The 23,442-nt window shown below is 31.5% G+C and overlaps 1 protein-coding gene across 1 annotated transcript; it reads right to left on the bottom strand.

Moving 5' to 3' along the window:
* Positions 1 to 8,433: 8,433 nt before the first annotated feature.
* LOC145061040 (uncharacterized) lies at positions 8,434 to 20,354 on the bottom strand. The gene is made up of 10 exons (XM_079008405.1): positions 19,575 to 20,354; positions 19,268 to 19,481; positions 18,860 to 19,195; positions 17,594 to 18,064; positions 17,235 to 17,512; positions 17,085 to 17,177; positions 16,872 to 16,985; positions 9,793 to 9,879; positions 8,936 to 9,032; positions 8,434 to 8,807 (listed from the first exon to the last, which is right to left on the bottom strand). Exons 1-10 carry the CDS (start codon positions 20,352 to 20,354, stop codon positions 8,434 to 8,436), a joined length of 2,844 nt encoding a protein of 947 aa, XP_078864531.1.
* Between the last annotated feature and the right edge of the window lie 3,088 nt (positions 20,355 to 23,442).

The raw sequence follows: 23,442 nt of genomic DNA, 5'->3' as shown, positions 1-23,442 counted from the left end.
CTTTTTAAATTTGAAAAGCATTTTAAACCTTTGAAAAGGACTTGGATCACTTATGGTCCACTGTTTTAGAGAAATTCACAGTTTTGGCCCTCCAAAACAGAAAATTCGCATAATGGGCCTCATTGGGCCAAAAATGTCATTTTTAGCCCATTAAGCTTGGAATTTATATTTTTAATCCCCTAAATGAGTATATTTCCAGAAATTGATTTATGGAAACTGTTTTGGCACACTTCATCCAGCAGAATTCATGATATGCCAATTTAGACCCTTAATTTTGTATTTTTCACATTTTAGGCCCAAAATTTGAGTTTTTAACCCAAAGAAAATTGTTACTAAACCACTTAGCCATTTTTCTTGAAACACTTTGTATGTAGAAATGTATTTGAAGCTAAAATCATTTCACACAAGATTTATCTCGGTTTTTAAGGGGTTTTATGGCTAGATCCAACATTATAACACACAAAAGCATACATATAAGCATGGAAATCATACAAGGCATACAAACACATATAGATCTACACTTTCACTTGTATTCCCCCCCCCCCCCCCACAAAACTCATAAAAACAGCAAATAGGGAGTATGAAGCTCACCTTGGATGTGGTTTCGGTTTTTGGAAGAAAAGATGGAAGAAAACTTGGTGATTTTTGGCCTTATCACCTTTCCTTGGTAGATCTCGAGTTTGAGATGGTTCTAGGATGCAAGATCACGATTTTTGCTTAGATTAGGAAAGGATTTTGATAACAAAACGAATCTAAACCATAGATCCAAGCATAATCTTACCTTAGATGATGATTAACTTGCAAGATCCTCTTGAAAGCCCCTAATTTTCGAGATTTTTGGAGAGGGGAGGGAGGAGTGTTCTTGAGTATTCTTGAGAGAGAGTTGAAAGATTTTTGTGGTGTGTGTGTGTGTGTATGGCCGAGAGCAAGAGAGAGGAGAGAAGAGAAGTGATATTTGAGGTGATGTGCATGGAGGAATGAGAATTATTGCATGGATATCCTATGGGTAAAGATGAGGTGGCAACCAAAGTCAACTTCATCTCTTATCTCCTTGGATTTGGGCCTTGGGCCGAGATTTCTGAAAGGGAAAAGAAAAATTTGGGCTTTTTCCCTTAAGCCCAAAATTAGAGTTAGTTAGAGTGTGTTTTATACCTAAAAGAATGTAGTAGGATTTTTATATTTTTATTGGACTAGTTTAGGTTATTCATGTATCAAGGCTTTTAATTCATTTCATTCTAGGTCCAACATGGCCCAAAATGTTGAAATAAATAAATGTGGGTCCAATTAGAGCCCAATTAGGGTTCTAAGCCCATGATAGTCTAGTTGGAAGCTTATTGGTCCATTTGGATCCAATAAGGGAGTTCTAGCCCAAAATGGACTTAAACAAGAACTTTTAGGGTCTCCAATTGTTTGATGACTATTTGTAGCACTTGTATAATGTATTTGATTGAAGTTTTTGATTCACATTAACTTGAATGTATAGATTACATGACACAAAATTTCCAGTTGTGACAAGTTGTGAGACCCGTATATTATACGGGTTGATTAAAACAAAATGTTAAGTACAAACGATTAAATAAAAAATTTATTTAAATTTGAAATTGAAATAAATGAAAATTATCAGAAAAAAAAACATGCAAAAAATAAATAAATTAAAATTATGTGTTTAGTGTGTACTAAACAGGTTAATTATAACAAAATGTTAAACATAAATGTTTAAACTGTAAATTTATTTGAAATTGAATTTGAAATTTAAAATTTGAAATTAATAATCATTATGGTAGGTTTAATTTATGGAAACTAAATTAATGATATATTGAAAATGAAAATTAAAGTAATGACAAGTGGAAAATAAATATATCTCAAATTATGACAAAATGACATGTGGCTAATTTTATGAGAGAATGACATGTGCCAAGTTATTTTCATTTATTAGGGTAGATTAAAGAATTATAATTTATTCTTAAATACACAATATAATCATTCTCATAGAATATAATAGACATTAAAACTCTATTTTAATATTATTTTTTACTTTTTACTTTTTATATAATTTATACAAATCCTCATTTCCTTATAATTTGAATACGTTTTATATATATATATATATATATATATATATATATATATATATATATATATATATATATTCAAAAACTGTAATGCTCCAAGTTTTAAATACCAATATAACTTTCCCAAAACTTCCAGAATTCAAGATTCAAATACCAATGTAATTATTAATAATAATAGCGGAAGCAAATAGAAATTTAAGTAAACACTTTGTGCGCTACGTCTTCCTCAAAAGTTGTCGCCTTCTTCAAGTCTGAACTTTATCCTTTCCATTCCGGTTGCCACTTGCTACGTTATTTCCTGGGTTGCGTGCATTTAAAGATTCTAATGGGTAAGCCTAGGGCCTAGTGAGCTCGTGGTTTTCATGTATATTGACGTCAATAAAATAAAAATAATGCAACAATTTATCAATATAATTCTTTTCATTTCTTTCCACCCTTGATGACACACTAGGGAACTACTGTCATTTCCAGGAAACAAGTCCCTCCGTCGGGCACAACAAATATGCTTACGGCTAGATAAATAGAGCTTAAGCTCTCCGCCGCGTACTAACACCCTGTACGACGACTAATAATAAGACCGTGTAAATACACTTGTTCCCTATATATATGTCACCATTTTTACCCTTTTATACGAAATAGTTCACAAAATTTCATATAAATATTCATAGCAATAACAACCGTAACATATAATTGCAAATAATTTAGAATCAATTTTTCATGCAAGCAACCACAAAATTCACACGAAACTCACCTTATTGGCGTTAGGTTTTAACCAAAGCTTGTCACGCTACCCGCAACCTACATTCCAACAATAAATTTTCCTAAGGCAACATCCCTAGATAATATCCTCAACATCCGTTTCGGTTCCATCACACACATGTCTCGTTCGGCCAATAACAATTGTTATCTAATCACTTTATTAGAAATATATACATATATATATATATATATATATATATATATATATATATATATATATATATATATATATATATACATATATATATATATATATATATATATATATATATATATATATATATATATTTCGGCCTAGATACGTTAATATTCCCAAAATATTAATAAAAGTAATATTCCAAAATAATTAACAAAATAAAGATTTTGTTCATCACCAAAATATTTACTTAAAAGAAATTTAAGTATCAATCAAGACGTAAATATAATGATTCCACGTACTTTTTTTATGGTTTAAATTAAGAAAACAAAATCATGAGGGCTGAAATGTGGAATTTTCTGAGCGATGACTTTAGTAACACCAAAAAAAAATAAGAACTAACATATTACCACTATTTACGTAATTTTGGTTTTACCTTCAAAAGGAAGGATACCACGTACTTTTTGAATTTTGTTGCAAAGTGAAATCCGTAATTTATTGAAACTATAGGGGTTAAAATTGAAACTAACAAATCGAGAAAATTAAAAGGCTGCAAGGCAGATGGTGAGGTTGAATTCACCACCACAATTTATTTGTTATAATAAAATATGATTTGATCTTTTGAACGCGGTCGTTTTCTGACCCATCCAACAAAAGAACTCGGGTATAATCTTCTTAACCCGTATGTATATCTATTTTTCTGCCATTATCAGGTTGCTACATCTCCATACATTATCTAAACTAAAATTTTTGAATAATCATATAAAATTACCATTAATCTTCTCCACCTCCCACTAAGATGTAACCATAAACAATTTTCAAAAAAATGACCCAAAGCAAGATATATTCAAGCTTTCTTTTCTAAAATTATATTATTTTAATTTTCCACCTATTAGATAACAATTAGCCTGATGGAAACAGGACACGAAATAGAGATATATATACTTAATCAAAAACTATATCAAACTAAAATCAAGGAATCATACTTAATTGCTAGGAAACTTCGAAAATCCCCAAGAACTTCTAGCTCGTACTTCTCCTTCGATTCTCAATATATTTCCAGAATTTTTATGGAGTTTTCACTCGATTTTACATGCTATATATAATGCCTATGCTTAACTGATAAAACTCTTCCACTAGCTTGAATTTACTGCCTAATCAAAGTGACGTTTTTCTTTTTCTTTTAGATATTAAGTCTCATAATTTGTCACTAATTGCATCATTAACTATGAACTAATCATTATTCTATTAATATATTATGATCATGTTTTATTTTATTTATTTTGATATGAATTATTAAGAAACCCAAACCGATGGGCGTCTCTTCTCTCCTATGAGTTTGTTAAATGATGCTAGTTAATTTACCATTGTTCAATTCTATTATGTGGTCAAAAGAAATATTATTATGGTTAGTTTGATTCAAAATGTTATTTCACGATATTAATAAACCAATATTATCTAGTAGAGTAGATGTAAGCGATATCATTATTAAGAGATGAAAAAAAAAGAGGAACGTCTAACCTTGGATTTGCAGTTAATTGGTTAGTTTATGTTGCTTCCTTCAATATTTAAATATCCACACGCAAAATTCTCCATAAGAACGTCTTCTTCAAATCGAGTATTGATGGTGACGAATGCCGGCGATTAGAGAAACGAGAGAAAGATAAATAGGGTTAGAGATAAAATCAAGGTAACTAGCCCTAATTAGGTCAAAAACAACTTTTTCATATTTTTTTCAATTACCTAGAAATTGTACGACCATTTTAACTTGAGTTTAATTTTCAGATTTTTTTCAATTACTTGGAAATTTGGACTTTTTAAGTTCAGGTCTATTTTTCTTTTTTACTTCTAACCTTTTTTTATAATTTCATTATGTGATTGATAATTTTATGGATCCATCATAATTTATATAAAATTATAAAGATTATTAAGATCAAAATATATTAGGATATATATTCTCTTAACATGAGGTAAAATACAATTTCTTGTAAATATGTTTTTGACCAACTGTTTTTATCCACCAGCTCCGACAAATGTAGCAACTCCAATAAACCGCCGTCACCACCTTCGGTCCGACCATCGGTGGTACTTCTGCCACACCCGTCATAACAAAAAATAAGAGAGATAAAGAGTGAGCGAGAGAGAACCAAATCGATAGGCAGTGGTCCGACCACCTGTCTAGTTTCCGCCATATCCCACCACCGCCTAACCCACCTTTTCGCGAGCTACCATCGACCATCAAAGTGTGGTTGATTGCTATCCTTGGCTTGGGACGAGGATAGCAAAAAGGGACCTCTTGATGCCTATCTTTGATCCAGTACACCTGTCCTTTCAATGTGGAAGGGATTGTAAATTATTTGTCGTTTGTCGTTTTATGATTATTATTATATACGTTTGTCGATGGAGAATAAGATATAAAGTTAGTGTCGGTAGGATAATTATTAAGTGTCGGTTGTATTATTTGTAATGTAACATAAAGTGTGTAACCCTCAATAGTCTAGGGGGTGTTGGTGATTTTGATCATCAATGTTATTTAAGTGTAATGAGATTACTTTGTGTTAACCAAAAATGATCTTGATGAATATTAAACAAGTAAGGAAGGTGTGGAGTACACACTTGTTTAAGTTTGATCAAGTTTCAAAGTACACTGTCATTTAGGGGCGAAGCCCCTTAACGAACGGGGGTCCGAGGGCAGCGCCCCTGGGAGCGGGGTCCTAGGGGCGGCAGCCCCTGGCTGGGATCGATATTAAAGTTGATTTTGGTCTCATTTTCTGGTACATACGAAAATATCATCAAACATTCTCGGTTCTTGTCTTTCTGAGTCTTATCCAATTGAAGATTTGGGAGTACCACCAAATACTTCGATTTGAAAGTGATAATCACAATTCTCAGAATTTCCAAGCCTTTCTACACTCAAATTTCTAACAGGGGGCTATAATGTAAATATGTGTGTCGTTTTGCAATAAAAAAAAACTTATTTAAATAAAAATGTTAAAAAACTAAACTTATTTTAAAACATTTAACGCTAAAAAAACTTATTTAAATAAAAATGTTAAAAATATATCTTTTTTAAAACACCCACTTTTTTTTAACAAAATGCAACTTTCCTCTAAAAAAAAGTCGGATGTTTCTAAGCCCATGTCAATATCTTTCAAACCCTAATCCAACACAACCACCTATAAGTTATAAAATAAACCCTAAAAAAGTAATCTCTCATCAACCGCTATCACTCTTTCGTCCCCTCACATCTATAGCAACATCTACGACTCCATCATCCCCACCTTCGGCCGACCAAGAGCCACCATCTCTAACAACGCAAGTGACAACAATTATTGGTGTAGAATGTCGAAACACCACCTCCGATCTACATCGCCTCTCTCTACCTACATCGTTGGCCGACCAAATGTCACCGTAAATGCAGTTAACGGCGGAGCTGGTGGACATCAGTTAACGACGACAGTTAGCCTCTCTTAATCTCTCAATCTCTCTCTCTCTCTCTCTCTATCTCTCTCTCTCTCTCTTTCAACCACACTTTGATGGTCGATGGTAGCTCGCGAAAAGGTGGGTTAGGCGGTGGTGGGATATGGCGGAAACTAGACAGGTGGTCGGACCACTGCCTATCGATTTGGTTCTCTCTCACTCACTCTCTATCTCTCTTATTTTTTGTTATGACGGGTGTGGAAGAAGTACCACCGATGGCCTATTTGTCATTTGTCGTTTTATGATTATTATTATATACGTTTGTCGATGGAGAATAAGATATAAAGTTAGTATCGGTAGGATAATTATTAAGTGTCGGTTGTATTATTTGTAATGTAACATAAAGTGTGTAACCCTCAATAGTCTAGGGGGCTATAATGTAAATATGTGTGTCGTTTTGCAATCAAACGATTGCAACCCAATTATGTAACCGGCTCCTTCGAGCCTATAAATAGGGCCTTCGCCCATATGAAATAAACAAGTTAAGTTTGAGTGTTTAAGAATTGAGTTGATCTCAAAGATCTTCCTCTGTTGAAATAGTTTGAGATCAACTCAAGTCTTAAACACTCAAACTTAACCTGTTTATTTCATATGGGCGAAGGCCCTATTTATAGGCTCGAAGGAGCCGGTTACATAATTGGGTTGCAATCGTTTGATTGCAAAACGACACACATATTTACATTATAGCCCCCTAGACTATTGAGGGTTACACACTTTATGTTACATTACAAATAATACAACTGACACTTAATAATTATCCTACCGACACTAACTTTATATCTTATTCTCCATCGACAAACGTATATAATAATAATCATAAAACGAAAAACGACAAATAATTTACAATCCCTTCCACATTGAAAGGACAGGTGTCTTCAATAATGTCTTATTAATGTCATTCCTCCCGCCTCCAAAAAGACATATTTTTGAAAAATGTTTTTTTTATTGTTAATCTTCCATGAATGGTGTTTCTTCTGTGTTTTCTGAACAGTGACTGCAATTGTGTCGTGGTGCATGCATAATATGTTTACAAAGTTGTTTTTTGATATCAGCAGGTAATTCAGCTAATTGATGAGAAAACTTTTTGAAAGGTTGTTCGAAGGTTTCAATTGCTTTCATTGCTTCCGGAGTGATTTCACTGTCTGTTAATGAATAGATAATGAAAGTTTTACTGGCATAATTCACTCTGATTCTTGACCTTTGATCTTTACCGTTGCCTATGCGTGATGATGCCAAATAGACACCGGCGAGTGCAAAAATTAGATGATCCTGTGTTGGTGATTCTCGTGGTAGATCATCTTTTGTTGGTTTTGAGCCGTTGCTTATTCCCATGTTTGCAAAAGTAATACTTGGGACAATTAGTTGAGAGTCTTCATCAAAAATTGGATAGCTAGAATGCATTTTAATGAATAATCCTCTTTCCTATTTTGCAAATCGTGTTTTATAATTTCTGATGATAGTTTGCACAGCAGAAGGGAACTCGCTGATGCAGTGTAAATTGGTGCCTTCTAGATAGATGGTGTCGATGAATCCATGAATAAAATAATCCCATAAAGTCATAGGATCTGATAAGTCGGCTAAGAAAACTGCTTTAGGACCTGGGCGTCTGGCTACTGGGTAAAAGCCCATCAAGGAATGGACTTCGGTGTATGAAATAAGGCTGTCCCATAATTCGGCAAAATTTTTGGCAGATGGTTTTTTCATGGCTTCTTTTTCTTTGGTTGATAGAATGGATTCAAGGGAAATTTTTGCATTTAATTGGTTAACGGATCTTGGGATGGATACAAGTTTTTGTAGTGTTAGGAGAACTGTTTTTGAACATTTGACGTTATCTTTTATTACTGCTTTGTATGCCTCGTTGTATGCGGTTTCTGCTACATTTTTTGTTCTATAACTTTTGTGAATGATATTTTTTCCAAGAATATATGAACTGGCGATTCCCGAATCATCATATACTCCTTTGTTTTCTCCGTTGAAAATTACGTATCATTTCTTTATATTTTTATTATCTGCTTGTAGTGGTGGATACTCCTCCTGGTTTGGCGTCATGGTTTGTTTTTCTGTTTCGAGTGCTATTTGTGGTTGACTTTCATCGGATGATATTTCTTGAATTTCTTCTTTTGGTTGCTTTGTTGTTGAGCTGGTGGCTGCTTCTTCTTTAGATGCTGAATAAGACGATAGAATTTGTATTGTTTGTTGTAGTTGCTCTTTTTCACGTTTGACTACTTCAAGCTGTCTGATTAATGATGCTTCTTGTTCTTCTTTTTGTCTGAACTGGTGTTTGACTTGCTTCATGATGGCTTCCATTTCAATATTTCTGCTGAATGAATATTTGCGCCTTTTAGGTACTTGAATGATTGCTGAAAGATGGTTGCTTTTAATATTTTAAATGATGATATGAGAATTTTCATATCAATGTATGTTTTGGTGATATTTTTCATATCACTGTATACTTTATCATTGTTTACTTTAGATGGTATTTTCATACCAATATATGCTTTAGCAATGTATACTTTGGATAGGTTAGATATGAGGTTTCCCTCATGTTCTAAACCCAATAGTGCTTTCTTCATAGGACTATTTTCCTGAATCAGAATCAATATCAGTTGTATATGCATAAATATCTATATCTGAATCTTCTATAGGTTCATACCCGAGATCATATGCAATTTTTAATAAGTTTGTTTCTTTTTTTTTAGTCTTTTTTGGACATTCTTAGGCTTTGTGTCCGTCTTCTTGGCATATCCAACATTTACAATCTTTTTTATTAGATGGACAGTAATTTGTGTTAGATTGATATTTTTTCTTATATTGTTTTCAATCTCCAAAATATTTTCTTTCACCTTGTTTATAATATTGTTTATATTTAGGTTTATAAGTTTGTTTTTTCCAAATTTTCTTTTTATATTTTTGTTTTTTATTATCTTTACAGCCATATTGATTAACTTTATTAGATAAGGTATCACAGCATAAATCAATTCTTGCATCTTGTGTTGTTTTTTGTTCTAAACATTTTTTCTGCATCCATGCTTTTAATATACTTATCCTTGCTCCTAAGGTATCTACAATTTTATTTTGTTGTAATGCTTCTTGGAAATCTTTTATTACGCTTTGACTTACTAATGATGGTAATTTTTGATAAAACATGTCTAATGCTATCTTTTTTCTAGTAAAATCTAGATTATGATAATGTTCAGAATATTCGCATATAAATGGGTCTAAATAACACATATTACAAATTCGTAAGTTAGTTAGATTCCATAATGATTCTAATTGAAAAGCTTCTTGAGATGTTTTATCTTCTATTTGTTTTCCTATGAATTCTTGAATAAGCCGATTTAATACATTTTTAAATGTTTCCATAGCGACAGTGGTTGCTATCATCATCGTCTCTGTTTCATCAAGAGATGAAAGGAAACGATATGCATTGCCCTGTGTTTTATGTATAATATAATTAAGAAATTTTTTTGGATGTAGATTTCTTAATTCTTCAGTTAGTTGAATTTGAATTCCCATTTTATTACTCCATTCTTGAATTTTTGCTTCGGGATTTTGCTCACAATCAATAAAAAGAATATATCTGAATTTGTTGGAAAAGTAAATAGTTTAGGTATATATTGTGGAGATATTTTTTCCCATTTGTTTTGTTTATTTTTGACCATTCCTTGTCTATATAAAAAATTTTCTTCTAACGAAGGTGGTCCATATATATATTGACTTTGATAATCATCTTCAACATATGATTGTTTTCGTTTTAATCCAAAATTGTGTTGTGAATCTCTATATGGATTTGAATTTAGGGTTTTCATCATCCGACGAAAAATCATATATTACTTCTACGTCATCATTATCTGAATTATTTTCTATTGTATTATTTTCTTGAGTTTCAGACGAAATTTCTAATGCTGCAAATAATTTAGTTAGTGTTTCTACTTTTTCTTGTAAAGTTTCCATATATATTAAATAAGAATTTTTAGTTTCTTTTTTTCTAGTGAATTAGTTACTATTAATGCTTTTTCTATTTTTTTGAAACTTATTTAACAAATTAATTTTGTTATCTTATCTTCAAGGTTTTTTATTTGTTCTTGTTTCCAATTTATACTATTATTTATTATATGTATTGCTTCAATATTAGATATACAATTTATTATTGATATGTTAGAGTCTATTTTTAAATTTAGAAGAAATTTTTTAGACTGTTTTAATGTTTTACGAAAAAAATTTAATTCTTGTTTATTTGTGTTTAAGCTTGAAAAACTCATAATTATAACTTGAATAACTTATAATATGTAGAGTTAATAGTTAGAATAACTTATTATAAAAAACGAGAATTATTTTAATAAAATGTAGAGTTAATAGTTAGAAAAACTCGAAATGATACTATCATGGAGAAATAAAAGTAATATAACGATTGAAAATATCTTGAAACATATTTATGATATTAAATCTTCTTATAATAAATATTTTAGTTATTGGTGATGACTTTTTTAAATATGAGTATAAAAAAATGATTTTTCATTATTATGTTTACTATGTTGCATATGTTTATTTTCTTACTGACGATAGATTGAATGTGTAAAATAATAAGAACGTAACTTAGCTCTGATACCAAAATTAACAACATGATGGATAAACAAGTATTAGGAAAAGATTATACCTGAAAGATGCGTTGAGATGGATTAACGATGGATTGTGTTGAATAATTGGATGTTTATGTGGATAGTTTAGATAGGGCTCTGCTATTCAGAAATAGACAAACTATTTCAACAGAGGTAGAACTTTGAGATCAACTAGAGTCTTAAACACTCAAACTTAACCTGTTTATTTCATATGGGCGAAGGCCCTATTTATAGGCTCGAAGGAGCCGGTTACATAATTGGGTTGCAATCGTTTGATTGCAAAACGACACACATATTTACATTATAGCCCCCTAGACTATTGAGGGTTACACACTTTATGTTACATTACTAATAATACAACCGACACTTAATAATTATCCTACCGACACTAACTTTATATCTTATTCTCCATCGACAAACGTATATAATAATAATCATAAAACGACAAACGACAAATAATTTACAATCCCGAGGACGCGGGCACCAACCTGGAACTCCAAGGGTTTTGGTCTCTTATCGGCGTAGCTCTTTTGCCTATCTCGTGAAGCTTTCAGTCGTTCCCGGATTTGTACAATCTTCTCCGTTGTCTCTCGGTTGATTTCAAGACCGGTGAGAGTACGGTCGGCGATTTGACCCATGGCTAGCTGCGTGTCGCCCACCTCAGCCCAGCACAGAGGGGATCTGCACTTACGGCCATAGGGCTCTGCTATTCAGAAATAGACAAACTATTTCAATAGAGGAAGAACTTTGAGATCAACTCAAGTCTTAAACACTCAAACTTAACCTGTTTATTTCATATGGGCGAAGGCCCTATTTATTGGCTCGAATGACATAAGCAATGACGTTAAAAAGACATTATTGAAGATATTATTGAAGACACCGAATGACGTAAGCAATGACGAAAAAAAGTCATTTTTGAAAACACCTGTCCTTTCAACGTAGAAGGGATTGTTATTTTTATTTATGTAATTAGATAGAAGTATCGGTAGGATAATTATTAAGTGTCGGTTATATTATTTGTGATGTAACATAAAGTGTGTAACCCTCAATAGTCTAGGGGCTATAATGTAAATATGTATGTCGTATTGCAATCAAACGATTGCAACAATAATTGTAATCGGCTCTCTTGAGCCTATAAATAGGGCCTTCGCCCATATGAAATAAACAGGTTAAGTTTAAGTGTTTAAGACTTGAGTTGATCTCAAAGTTCTTTGTCTATTTCTGAATAACAGAGCGTTATCCAAACTATCCACATAAACAGCCAATTATTCAACACAATCCATCGTTAATCCATCTCAATGCATCTTTCAGTTATAATCTTTTCCTAATACTTGTTTATCCGTCATGTTGTTAATTTTGGTATCAGAGCTAAGTTACGTTCTTATTACCTTACACATTCAATCTATCGTCAGTAAGAAAATAAACATATGCAGCATCGTAAACATAATAATGAAAAATCATTTTTTAATACTCATAATTAAAAAGTCATCACCAATAACTAAAATATGTATCATAAGAAGATTTAATATCTTAAATATGTCTCAATAAATAAAAAATACACCAATCATTATTAATAACGAAGGAAATGAATCGGGATACACTTTTGATGCTCTAATTAATAAAAATAATATTAATAAAGATGCTATAAGAAAATCAAATTTTACACTATCTGAAAAACATAATTTTAGATATAACTCATTGAAAAATTTCTTTTCTAGAAAAAATATTATATATTATGGAAAAATTCTAGGAGAAGAACCAATACCTATGGAATCAACTCAAGAAAATATTATTATACCTATATTAAATAAACAACAGATTAGAAACAGACTATCTAATACTAAAGAAATAGATAGAACAAAAATCGCTTATATTCATATATCAACTACTCAAATAATTTTAAAAAGTACTTTTAGCGATTTAGACACACCAATAGAATTAGAAATTAGAGATGATCGTATAATTAATAATCAAGAAAGTATTATTGCAAAAGGAAAAGGAAATTTAATTGAAGGAAAAATAAAATTTGATATTAATATACAACTAGGATTAAGTCTAAAAGATAAAAATATAAGTAATAGTATTACCATACGATATAAATTATTGAGACAAAATTTTATGTTAAAAGGGAATCATCCATTTACTATTACATATCAAATAAATTATGCATTAACAAATTCTCATCATAGTATTACATTTAAAACAGAAGATAGAATTTATATAGATAAACTATTTACACCTTTATTATCACTTGAATCACCAAATATGACTAATAATAGAATTTTTAATGATACTAATTTTCAACCGATAATAACTACCCCGTTAATAAAAAGAAATCCAATTATAGAACCTCCAATTTCAACTATAACAGGTAGATTTTCTATATCTGAAAATCAACTTACAACATCTAATAATAGCCAAGATGAAAAATTAGAAGATATAAAACAAATGATTAAATCAGTAAGTTTAAGAATATGACAGAATCATCTAATAATCCTTTAAATTTTTTAAAACACTTGAAGATTCATATCAAAATACGAAACCGTGCATACCAGATAAAGAAATGATTATAGAAATACCACAAGGAACAATATATTATATTGGTCTTGATTCTGAAGAAGATAAATCAATAGGAGATAAGTTAAATATAATTAGTCAAAAACTAAATAATATTATAGAAATAGAAAGTTTACTTGTACTAAAACAAATTCCTGAGCTATTACAAGGTTTAACTCAACAGAAAATATTACTTGAAAAATATTTAAAAATAAAAACTATTAAAGAAGAGCCACTTAAGAAACCGCTTGAACGAAAACCACTCACTATTAAACCACCTTTTACATGATAAAAATAAATAATGAGCAATAAAACTCAAATATATTGTAATTTCGATAATAAATATAAAGTCAATTTACTTAAGAAATTATGGAAATATTTAGAAAATTTCACAAAACATTTAAAAGAAAAAGAATCTGAAGTACAAGAACTAATTTCTAAAAACAAAAATTATACTGCATATCAATTAATTAAAATAGGAAGATTAAGAACTCAAATTAATCATTTTAAAATAATAATAAAAAACATTAACAATTCAATTAATTTTCTTTCAGACGCCTTAATAATTTGTTAAAATGAATTCAAAAGTACAAATTAATTCTTCAAAAGATTACATGTTTTGAACTAATATATTAAAAAACCATTGGAAAATAAATTCTAATATCTCTAATACCATTCAACATTTAGAAAAAAATTTATCATATGAACAAAACTATTTGATAAGACTACACTCGGAAAATGAAGAATATAGTAATCAATTAAAAAAGATATCTTGATTACAAGAAGGAATTAAGAAATATAAAAAATCACAAAATCGTAATTTAAAAACAATACGCAATGCTTCAACCATTCTAACAAACACAACTTGTTAATATGAAAACTTTGCACATATATAGAAATTTATAAATCAACTCTAATGAGTAGAAGAAAAACAAATATTAATCCAAATAGTACCTTTATTACAACTAAAATACAAGAAAAAGAACTAGTCTCATATATAGATACAGGAGCTACTTTATGTTTCGGAAGAAGAAAAATATTAAAAAATTGGGAAAATTTAGAAAAACCATTAAAAATTACAATTACTGATAAATCAATTCACAAAATTTGGTTCGTAGGAAGAGACATAGATATAGTAATTGAAAAAACACTATTTAAAACTCCAACTATATATCAACATGATTCGGGAATAGATGTAGTGATAGGAAATAATTTTCTTAAATTATATCAACCATTTATACAAACAAATGATCATATAAGTCTCAATCACCCAACAAAAGGTATTATAAAAACTGCAATTATCAAACATTTTGATCTTATTAAAATAATCAAACAGGAAGTTGGCTTTCAACTACGCATATTACTAACATTCGCTAAAGAAATTGCTGAAAAACAACTCGAAGAAGTATGTAGTGAAACACTAGCATGTCTCAGAACATTGAAAAAATGGAAAGTCGACCTACTCCAAACCAGATTCGAGTTACGCACAGATTCCAAATATCTACTTGGCTTTTGGCGATATAAATTATAAGAAGAATATTGTCGTGGACGTTTAATCTGTTGGCAATTACAATTACATCAATTTCACCCATACCTCAAGTATATCAAAAGTGCCAACAATCATATAGCAGACACACTAACAAGAGAATGGAAGCCATCATAAAGCAACCCAAATAAGAAGCAACACTATTCATGGAAGACTAACGCAAGAATCCAATAATCAAAACATATCTGCTTTTTCGGAGGCGGGAGGAATGACATAAGAAATGACATTAAAAAGACATTATTGAAGACACGGAATGACGTAAGTGTTAAAAAACTCACAAGACAAATTTCCCAACATCACCATTTCTCATATCAATTTAAGATCAAGAAACAGGTGGTTTTCAATTTACTTACAAATCAAAACTCACTACATAAACACTCAAACTGTCACTCAACCTAATCTACTTCTAACAATTGAATATGAAAGAGAACTGATTACAAAATCTTTTCATACTCAAATATAACAAAATAGATGTATATAGCAAACTAACAACAAAGAACTCTCAAGAGAGAAGAACGAGAGAAAACCCTAGATCTGATAGCTTCTTTTGAACTAATGAAGTCCAGAGCCTTCTCTCTCTTTATTTATATCTTGGATCAAACCCACGAATATAACCCGAACCAGACTTGACCCAGATTCAACCCGCGTGTTTTCTATAAACCTGCATACACTTATCATCCTTACAGAATACAGTATTTACACAATATACCCTTCATAACTTCCTTAAAATAAATATGAGATTGTAAAAGACAAATGAATATTTTCAACATCCCCCCTCAATCGAAATATTTATTTTCTGAAAATATCAATAAGACCCATTTTATTACATAAAAATTCATGTTGTTTCATACTTAAAGATTTTGTGAGTATATCAGCATTTCGTTCATCAGAACCAATTTTTACAAGTTTTAAAAAACCACTAGAAATTTTTTCTCTAACAAAATGCAGATCTATTTCAAAATGTTTTGTCCTTTCATGAAACACAAGATTAAGAGCCAACTTAATTGTAGAACTATTATCACAAAAAACAGAAGCAGGAATAAGATTTTTAACCTCAAGTTTAAATAGAATTTTTAAAATCCAAATTATCTCACATGTGATAGAGCCAAGAGCCCTGTATTCTGATTCAGTGGAGGATCTGGAAACAGTGGACTGCTTCTTACTTTTCCAAGAAATAAGACAATTATTAAGATATACCATATAGCCAGACACAGACCTTCTTGTGGCTAAACACTTAGCCCAATCTGCATCCACAAAACCTTTTAATTCGAACACACTAGACCTGGTTAAGGCAATTCCCTTTCCAGGACTATTTTTTAAATACCTTAATAATCTAAAGGCAATATTTAAATGTAACTTTCTAGGACTATGCATATACTGACTAAGGACCTGGACTGCATAAGAAATATCAGGTCTAGTAACTGTAAGATAGATAAGTTTACCTATTAGTTTCTGAAATTCAGTTTTATTTTCCAACAATTCATTTTTCCCATCATGATTATCAGAGTTTATAACAAAATTTGTTTCCAAAGGTGTGGTCACAGGCTTACACCCAAGCATACCATATTCATGCAACAACTCAAGACAATATTTTCAGTGGTTTAAACATAAACCACTGTCAAATTTAACTACTTCAATCCCTAAAAAATATTTAGTGTTCCAAGATCTTTGATTAAAAACTGACTACTCATAAAAGACTTTACCTTTTTTAACTCTACTTCACTATTTCCAGTTAAAATAATATCATCAACATATACTAGTAATACAGTTATTGAACCTTCAACTTTCCTAATAAACAACGAATAATCACTTATACTCTGTTTAAAACCAAACATAAACAATGAAGCACAAAGCTTTTCATTCCATTTCCTAGGAGCCTGCTTCAGTCCATATAAAGACTTAGTAAGCTTACATACTCTAGTATCATTACTAGAGTAATAACCAGGTGGAAGTGACATATAAACATCTTCAGTAAGATCTCCATATAAAAAAGCATTGTTAATATCCAACTGATATAAAGACCAAGAATAATGAACAAAAAGAGAAATAACAATGCGAACTGTTACAATTTTTGCAACAGGAGAGAAAGTCTCTTCAAAATCAATCCCCTCTCTTTGATTATAACCTTTAGCAACTAAACGAGCTTTATATCTATCAATTTCACCATTTGACTTGTATTTAATCTTATAAACCCATTTACATCCAATTGGTTTTCTATTTTTAGGTAAATCAGTTATTTCCCATGTATTATTTCGATGAAGTGCTTCCATCTCATCATTCATAGCTTTAATCCAATTTGGATCAGAAAAAGCTTCATTATAACTTTTAGGTTCAACAGTTTTATCTAGATTAGAAATAAAACACTTAGTTTCAGAATCAAGAAAAGAATAGTTAACAGATCTTTCAACACCATATTTATACTTACCTTCGACAATATAATCAGTAAACTTAACAGGCATATGAGACTCACGCCTAGACCTAGAGACACCTATAGACTGAACCAAAGAAGGGGTTAAGACAGACTGACTATTTTCCTCAGACACACTCGAAGAAGAAGGAACAGATGAACCAGTAGGAGGCACAATTGCCTCGCCACCAGGGTTGACAAAATTACTAGAATCAACATCATCCATACCAATGACTGCATCAGCACCATCCAACTGAGACTCTACTCTGAGCTCATCAAGATTAATATAATCATTTATATATTTATTATTATCAAATTCATCATAGGAAAAGAGATCACTAGGGCCAAAATTATTTGAAACCTTATCAACAGAAGTTGATTTTAACTTGTATGGAAAAACAGATTCATAGAACTTCACATCCCTGGATACAAAGGAAGAATTAGTATCCAAACTAAGAAGTTTATAAGCCTTTTTATCAGAACAATATCCTAAAAGAATACATTTTTCAGCACGTTCAGACAATTTATCAGAAACATTTGGCTTAACAGCAAAACATAGACAACCAAAACCCTTAAATAATCAAAACTAGGAGTTCTTTGAAAAACAAGCTCATAAGGTGATTGACCATTTAAAACAGAAGTAGGCATTCTATTTATTAGAAAAAAAGAAGTCAAAGTAGCATCTCCCCAATACTTAATAGGAACTCCTGATTAAAATAAAAGAGATCGAGCAACATTAAGGATATGCCTATGCTTTCTCTCCACAACTCCATTTTGTTGTGGAGTATAAGCACATGATGTTTGATGTATTATACCCTTTTCAAAACAAAAAAAACTTCATTTGATTGTTAACAAACTCAGTACCATTGTCTGAATGTACTATTTTAACACTAACATTAAATTGATTTAAAAGAATATTAACAAATGATTTAAAACAATCAAAGACCTCAATTTTAGATTTTAAAAGAAATACCCAAGTGGCCCTAGTAAAATCATCCACAATAGTCAGGAAATACTTAAACCCCTCAATAGAAGCAAATCTATAAGGACCCCAGACATCTATGTGAACCAATTCACCTAACTTAGTTGAAGTATGTTGACTATGTGGAAAGGATTCTCTAGTTTGTTTTGATTTATGACAAACATCACAAGGAGGAAGAGATTCATTTCCAAGTTTTAGAACACCTTTTAAAGATATTAAAGCTTGGTCTGCTGGATGACCAAGTCTACTATGCCAAGTTAGTTTAGAAACATAACACTTAGACACATTATTTGTTGAAATACCTGAGGGAACACAATCAAGATAGTATAATCCCCCAGACTCTCTACCATTCTCCACCATCTTCTTTGATAGTGAATCCTGGATTTTACAAGTATGTTTAGAAAAAACAATCTCACAGCCACTATCTTTACAAAGTTTATGGACAGACAAAAGGTTAACATTGAAATCAGGAACAGCAAAGACATCAAATAAAGTAAGATGTGAGGACAATTGAAGATTCCCTATTTTATTTATAGAAGCTGATGAACCATTAGGATGTTTAATAGACAGATTAAGTTTAGACACATCTATAGCATCTTTAAGTTGTGACTCAGAAGCTATCATATGTTGATTGGCTCCTGAATCAACAATCCAACTTTGAGAATCATTTGAACTAACAAAAGAATTACAACATTGAAACACAGACATACCTGCCATATTTGCAGTAGCAGACACATCATCACAAGCAGAATTCTCACTAATGAGACGCAAAAACTTAGAATATTGCTCACCAGTGAGAAAATGAGCATCACTTCCAAGACCAGACTCAGAAGAAACAGACTTGCTATTGTTAGCACTAGCAGAAGAAGAATTCACAGAAACATATTTGTTTTGATTATTATTATCATTTTTAAATTTAAAATCCTTTGGATAACCAATTAGTTTATAACATCTTTCTATCGTGTGACCTTTAAGATTGCAATGTTTGCATTATAAACCTTGGTTCTTAAATCTAACTTGATTTTGCCCTCGTTTAAAATCATTAACTTTGCTATTAAACACAGAAACTTGTGGTTTTGAAGAAACAGTAGACCCAAGAGACCCATTCTTTTGAAGAGACTCCTCTCTAGAAAGAATAGAGAAGGCAGATTTAACATTGGGTAAAGGTTCCATCAAAAGAATGTGACTCTTAACTTGATTATAAACATCATCAAGTCCACTAAGAAATTGCATTAACTTCATCAATTTTGAATGATCATTAAGTTTTGTAGCTGCCTCACACACACATTCAGTTAAACTAGTTAAACCATCAAACTCCTTCCACAAAGAATCCAGTTTATTAAAATAATCAGAAAGAGAAGAACCATTTTGTTTTAATGTGTTAATCTGCTGATGAATATTAAAAATTACTGACCCATCAGATTTATTATACGTTTCAAATAGTTCATCCCAAATATCTTTAGCCTTATCCGAATACACATGACTAGCATATATAGTTTCAGAAATTGACCCTAGAATCCAATTACAAACAACAGCATTTACACGTTCCCATTTAGAGGCTTTAGCTTTCTCAGTACTTTCAAGAGTAATAGTACCATCCATAAAGCCCAATTTATTTCTAGCATTAAGACCTCTAGACATAGCACTACGCCACAATCGATAATTCTCATTACCAGTCAGTTTGACAGTTATAATAGATGTTACAGTATTATCAGAAGAATGGACATATAAAGGATCATCAAAATCAACAGGAGTTTCCTTAGGAACACCACTCCCTTCAGAAGTTTCACCAGCCATAGTAAATCACAAAAAACAATCAAAGAAACCAAATAGCAATATAGATCAAGAACAAAAAAACCAACACTAGTGTTGACTTAAAATCCAGATGGTCACCACAGTATGTCGGGGCCCAAGACAATCAACACAGTGTGAAAAAAAATAGAACAACTTCAAGAAGCAATCAACCAAACAAAACATCTTCAAGAAATAATCAACAAATAACCGATGTACTCAAAGCATCAGAAATTCCCAGATCTACAGCTAGAAAACAAGAGAGAAGGGAAAGAGAAACCTTCACAGTGCAATAGGCAAATGAGATTGACTAAATCGACTCTCTAAATCCGTTTCCTACAAGGGTTTATCAGTGATGAAATCTGACCGCAAGAGGATTATTTCAGATTAACAGGGATTGATCGATTACGTTGGAGAGTTTTAACCTTCTACACAGCAACGCTCAATCAGATCTCGAATCACAACATTCCCGAAAGATTAAACAAAAAATCTCGCAGTACCAAGATCTCAATAACTAGATTCTAGATTTAGGGAAATAAAACAGAAACCCTAAACTGAACTCATTCAATCACAAAAACAAAAAAGAAAGTATACCTTTCACAGATCGTCAAAAGTAGAAACACGAGAAGACGAACAAGAAGCGACCGTCAGGATCAAAGAAGATGAGCCTTAAGCTCTGATACCATGTTAAAAAACTCACAAGACAAATTTCCCAACATCACCATTTCTCATATCAATTTAAGATCAAGAAACAGGTGGTTTTCAATTTACTTACAAATCAAAACTCACTACATAAACACTCAAACTGTCACTCAACCTAATATACTTCTAACAATTAAATATGAAAGAGAACTGATTACAAAATCTTTTCATACTCAAATATAACAAAATAGATGTATATAGCAAACTAATAACAAATAACTCTCAAGAGAGAAGAACGAGAGAAAACCCTAGATCTGATAGCTTCTTTTGAACTAATGAAATCCAGAGCCTTCTCTCTCTTTATTTATATCTTGGATCAAACCCACGAATATAACCCGAACCAGACTTGACCCAGATTCAACCCGCGTGTTTTCTATAAACCTGCATACACTTATCATCCTTACAGAATACAGTATTTACACAATATACCCTTCATAACTTCCTTAAAATAAATATGAGATTGTAACAGACAAATGAATATTTTCAACAGTAAGCAATGACGAAAAAAAGCCGTTTTTGAAAACACCTGTCCTTTCAACGTGGAAGGGATTGTTATTTTTATTTATGTAATTAAATAGAAGTGTCGGTAGGATAATTATTAAGTGTCGGTTATATTATTTGTGATGTAACATAAAGTGTGTAACCCTCAATAGTCTAGGGGGCTATAATATAAATATGTATGTCGTATTGCAATCAAACGATTGCAACAATAATTGTAACCGACTCTCTTGAGCCTATAAATAGGGCCTTCGCCCATATGAAATAAACAGGTTAAGTTTGAGTGTTTAAGACTTGAGTTGATCTCAAAGTTCTTCCTCTGTTGAAATAGTTTGTCTAATTATGAATAGCAGAGCCCTATCCAAACTATCCACATAAACATCCAATTATTCAACACAATCCATCGTTAATCCATCTCAACGCATCTTTCAGGTATAATCTTTTCCTAATACTTGTTTATCCGTCATGTTGTTAATTTTGGTATCAGAGCTAAGTTACGTTCTTATTACTTTACACATTCAATCTATCGTCAGTAAGAAAATAAAAATATGCAACATCGTAAAATTAACAACATACGGATAAACAAGTATTAGGAAAAGATTATACCTGAAAGATGCGTTGAGATAGATTAACGATGGATTGTGTTGAATAATTGGATGTTTATGTGGATAGTTTGGATAGGGCTCTACTATTCAGAAATAGACAAACTATTTCAACAGAGGAAGAACTTTGAGATCAACTCAAGTCTTAAACATTCAAACTTAACCTGTTTATTTCATATGGGCGAAGGCCCTATTTATAGGCTCGAAGGAGCCGGTTACATAATTGGGTTGCAATCGTTTGATTGCAAAATGACACACATATTTACATTATAGCCCCCTAGACTATTGAGGGTTACACACTTTATGTTACATTACAAATAATACAACCGACACTTAATAATTATCCTACCGACACTAACTTTATATCTTATTCTCCATCGACAAACGTATATAATAATAATCATAAAACGACAAACGACAAATAATTTACAATCCCTTCCACATTGAAAGGACAGGTGTCTTCAATAATGTCTTATTAATGTCATTCCTCCCGCCTCCAAAAAGACATATTTTTGAAAAAATGTTTTTTTTTATCGTTAATCTTCCATGAATGGTGTTTCTTCTGTGTTTTCTGAATAGTGACTGCAATTGTGTCTTGGTGCATGCATAATATGTTTACAAAGTTGTTTTTTGATATCAGCAGGTAATTCAGCTAATTGATGAGAAAACTTTTCGAAAGGTTGTTCGAAGGTTTCAATTGCTTTCATTGCTTCCGAAGTGATTTCACTGTCTGTTAATGAATAGATAATGAAAGTTTTACTGGCGTAATTCACTCTGATTCTTGACCTTTGATCTTTACCGTTGCCTATGCGTGATGATGCCAAATAGACACCGGCGAGTGCAAAAATTAGATGATCCTGTGTTGGTGATTCTCGTGGTAGATCATCTTTTGTTGGTTTTTAGCCGTTGCTTATTCCCATGTTTGCGAAAGTAATACTTGGGACAATTAGTTGAGAGTCTTCATCAAAAATTGGATAGCTAGAATGCATTTTAATGAATAATCCTCTTTCCTGTTTTGCAAATCGTGTTTTATAATTTCTGATGATAGTTTGCACAGCAGAAGGGAACTCGCTGATGCAGTGTAAATTGGTGCCTTCTAGATAGATGGTGTCGATGAATCCATGAATAAAATAATCCCATAAAGTCATAGGATCTGATAAGTCGGCTAAGAAAACTGCTTTAGGACCTGGGCGTCTGGCTACTGGGTAAAAGCCCATCAAGGAATGGACTTCGGTGTATGAAATAAGGCTGTCCCATAATTCGGCAAATTTTTTGGCAGATGGTTTTTTCAT

The sequence above is a fragment of the Lactuca serriola genome, chromosome 1, assembly GCF_051521515.1.
Source record: "Lactuca serriola cultivar US96UC23 chromosome 1, Lser_US96UC23_V15, whole genome shotgun sequence".
Taxonomy (NCBI): Eukaryota; Viridiplantae; Streptophyta; class Magnoliopsida; order Asterales; family Asteraceae; genus Lactuca; species Lactuca serriola.
This window is presented reverse-complemented; position numbering and strand designations above follow the sequence as displayed.

What these genes read in the sequence shown, in the direction of transcription:
- LOC145061040 (XM_079008405.1), bottom strand. Translation starts at nt 20,354, where the DNA reads ATGGCTGGTGAAACTTCTGAAGGGAGTGGTGTTCCTAAGGAAACTCCT. An exon ending in TCTTGATTGTGTTCCCTCAG is followed by an intron (nt 18,065 to 18,859) that starts GTATTTCAACAA and finishes GTATTCTTTTAG; the next exon opens with GATATTGTTCTGATAAAAAG. An exon ending in GTGAAGTAGAGTTAAAAAAG is followed by an intron (nt 9,880 to 16,871) that starts GTAAAGTCTTTT and finishes CATAAAACACAG; the next exon opens with GGCAATGCATATCGTTTCCT.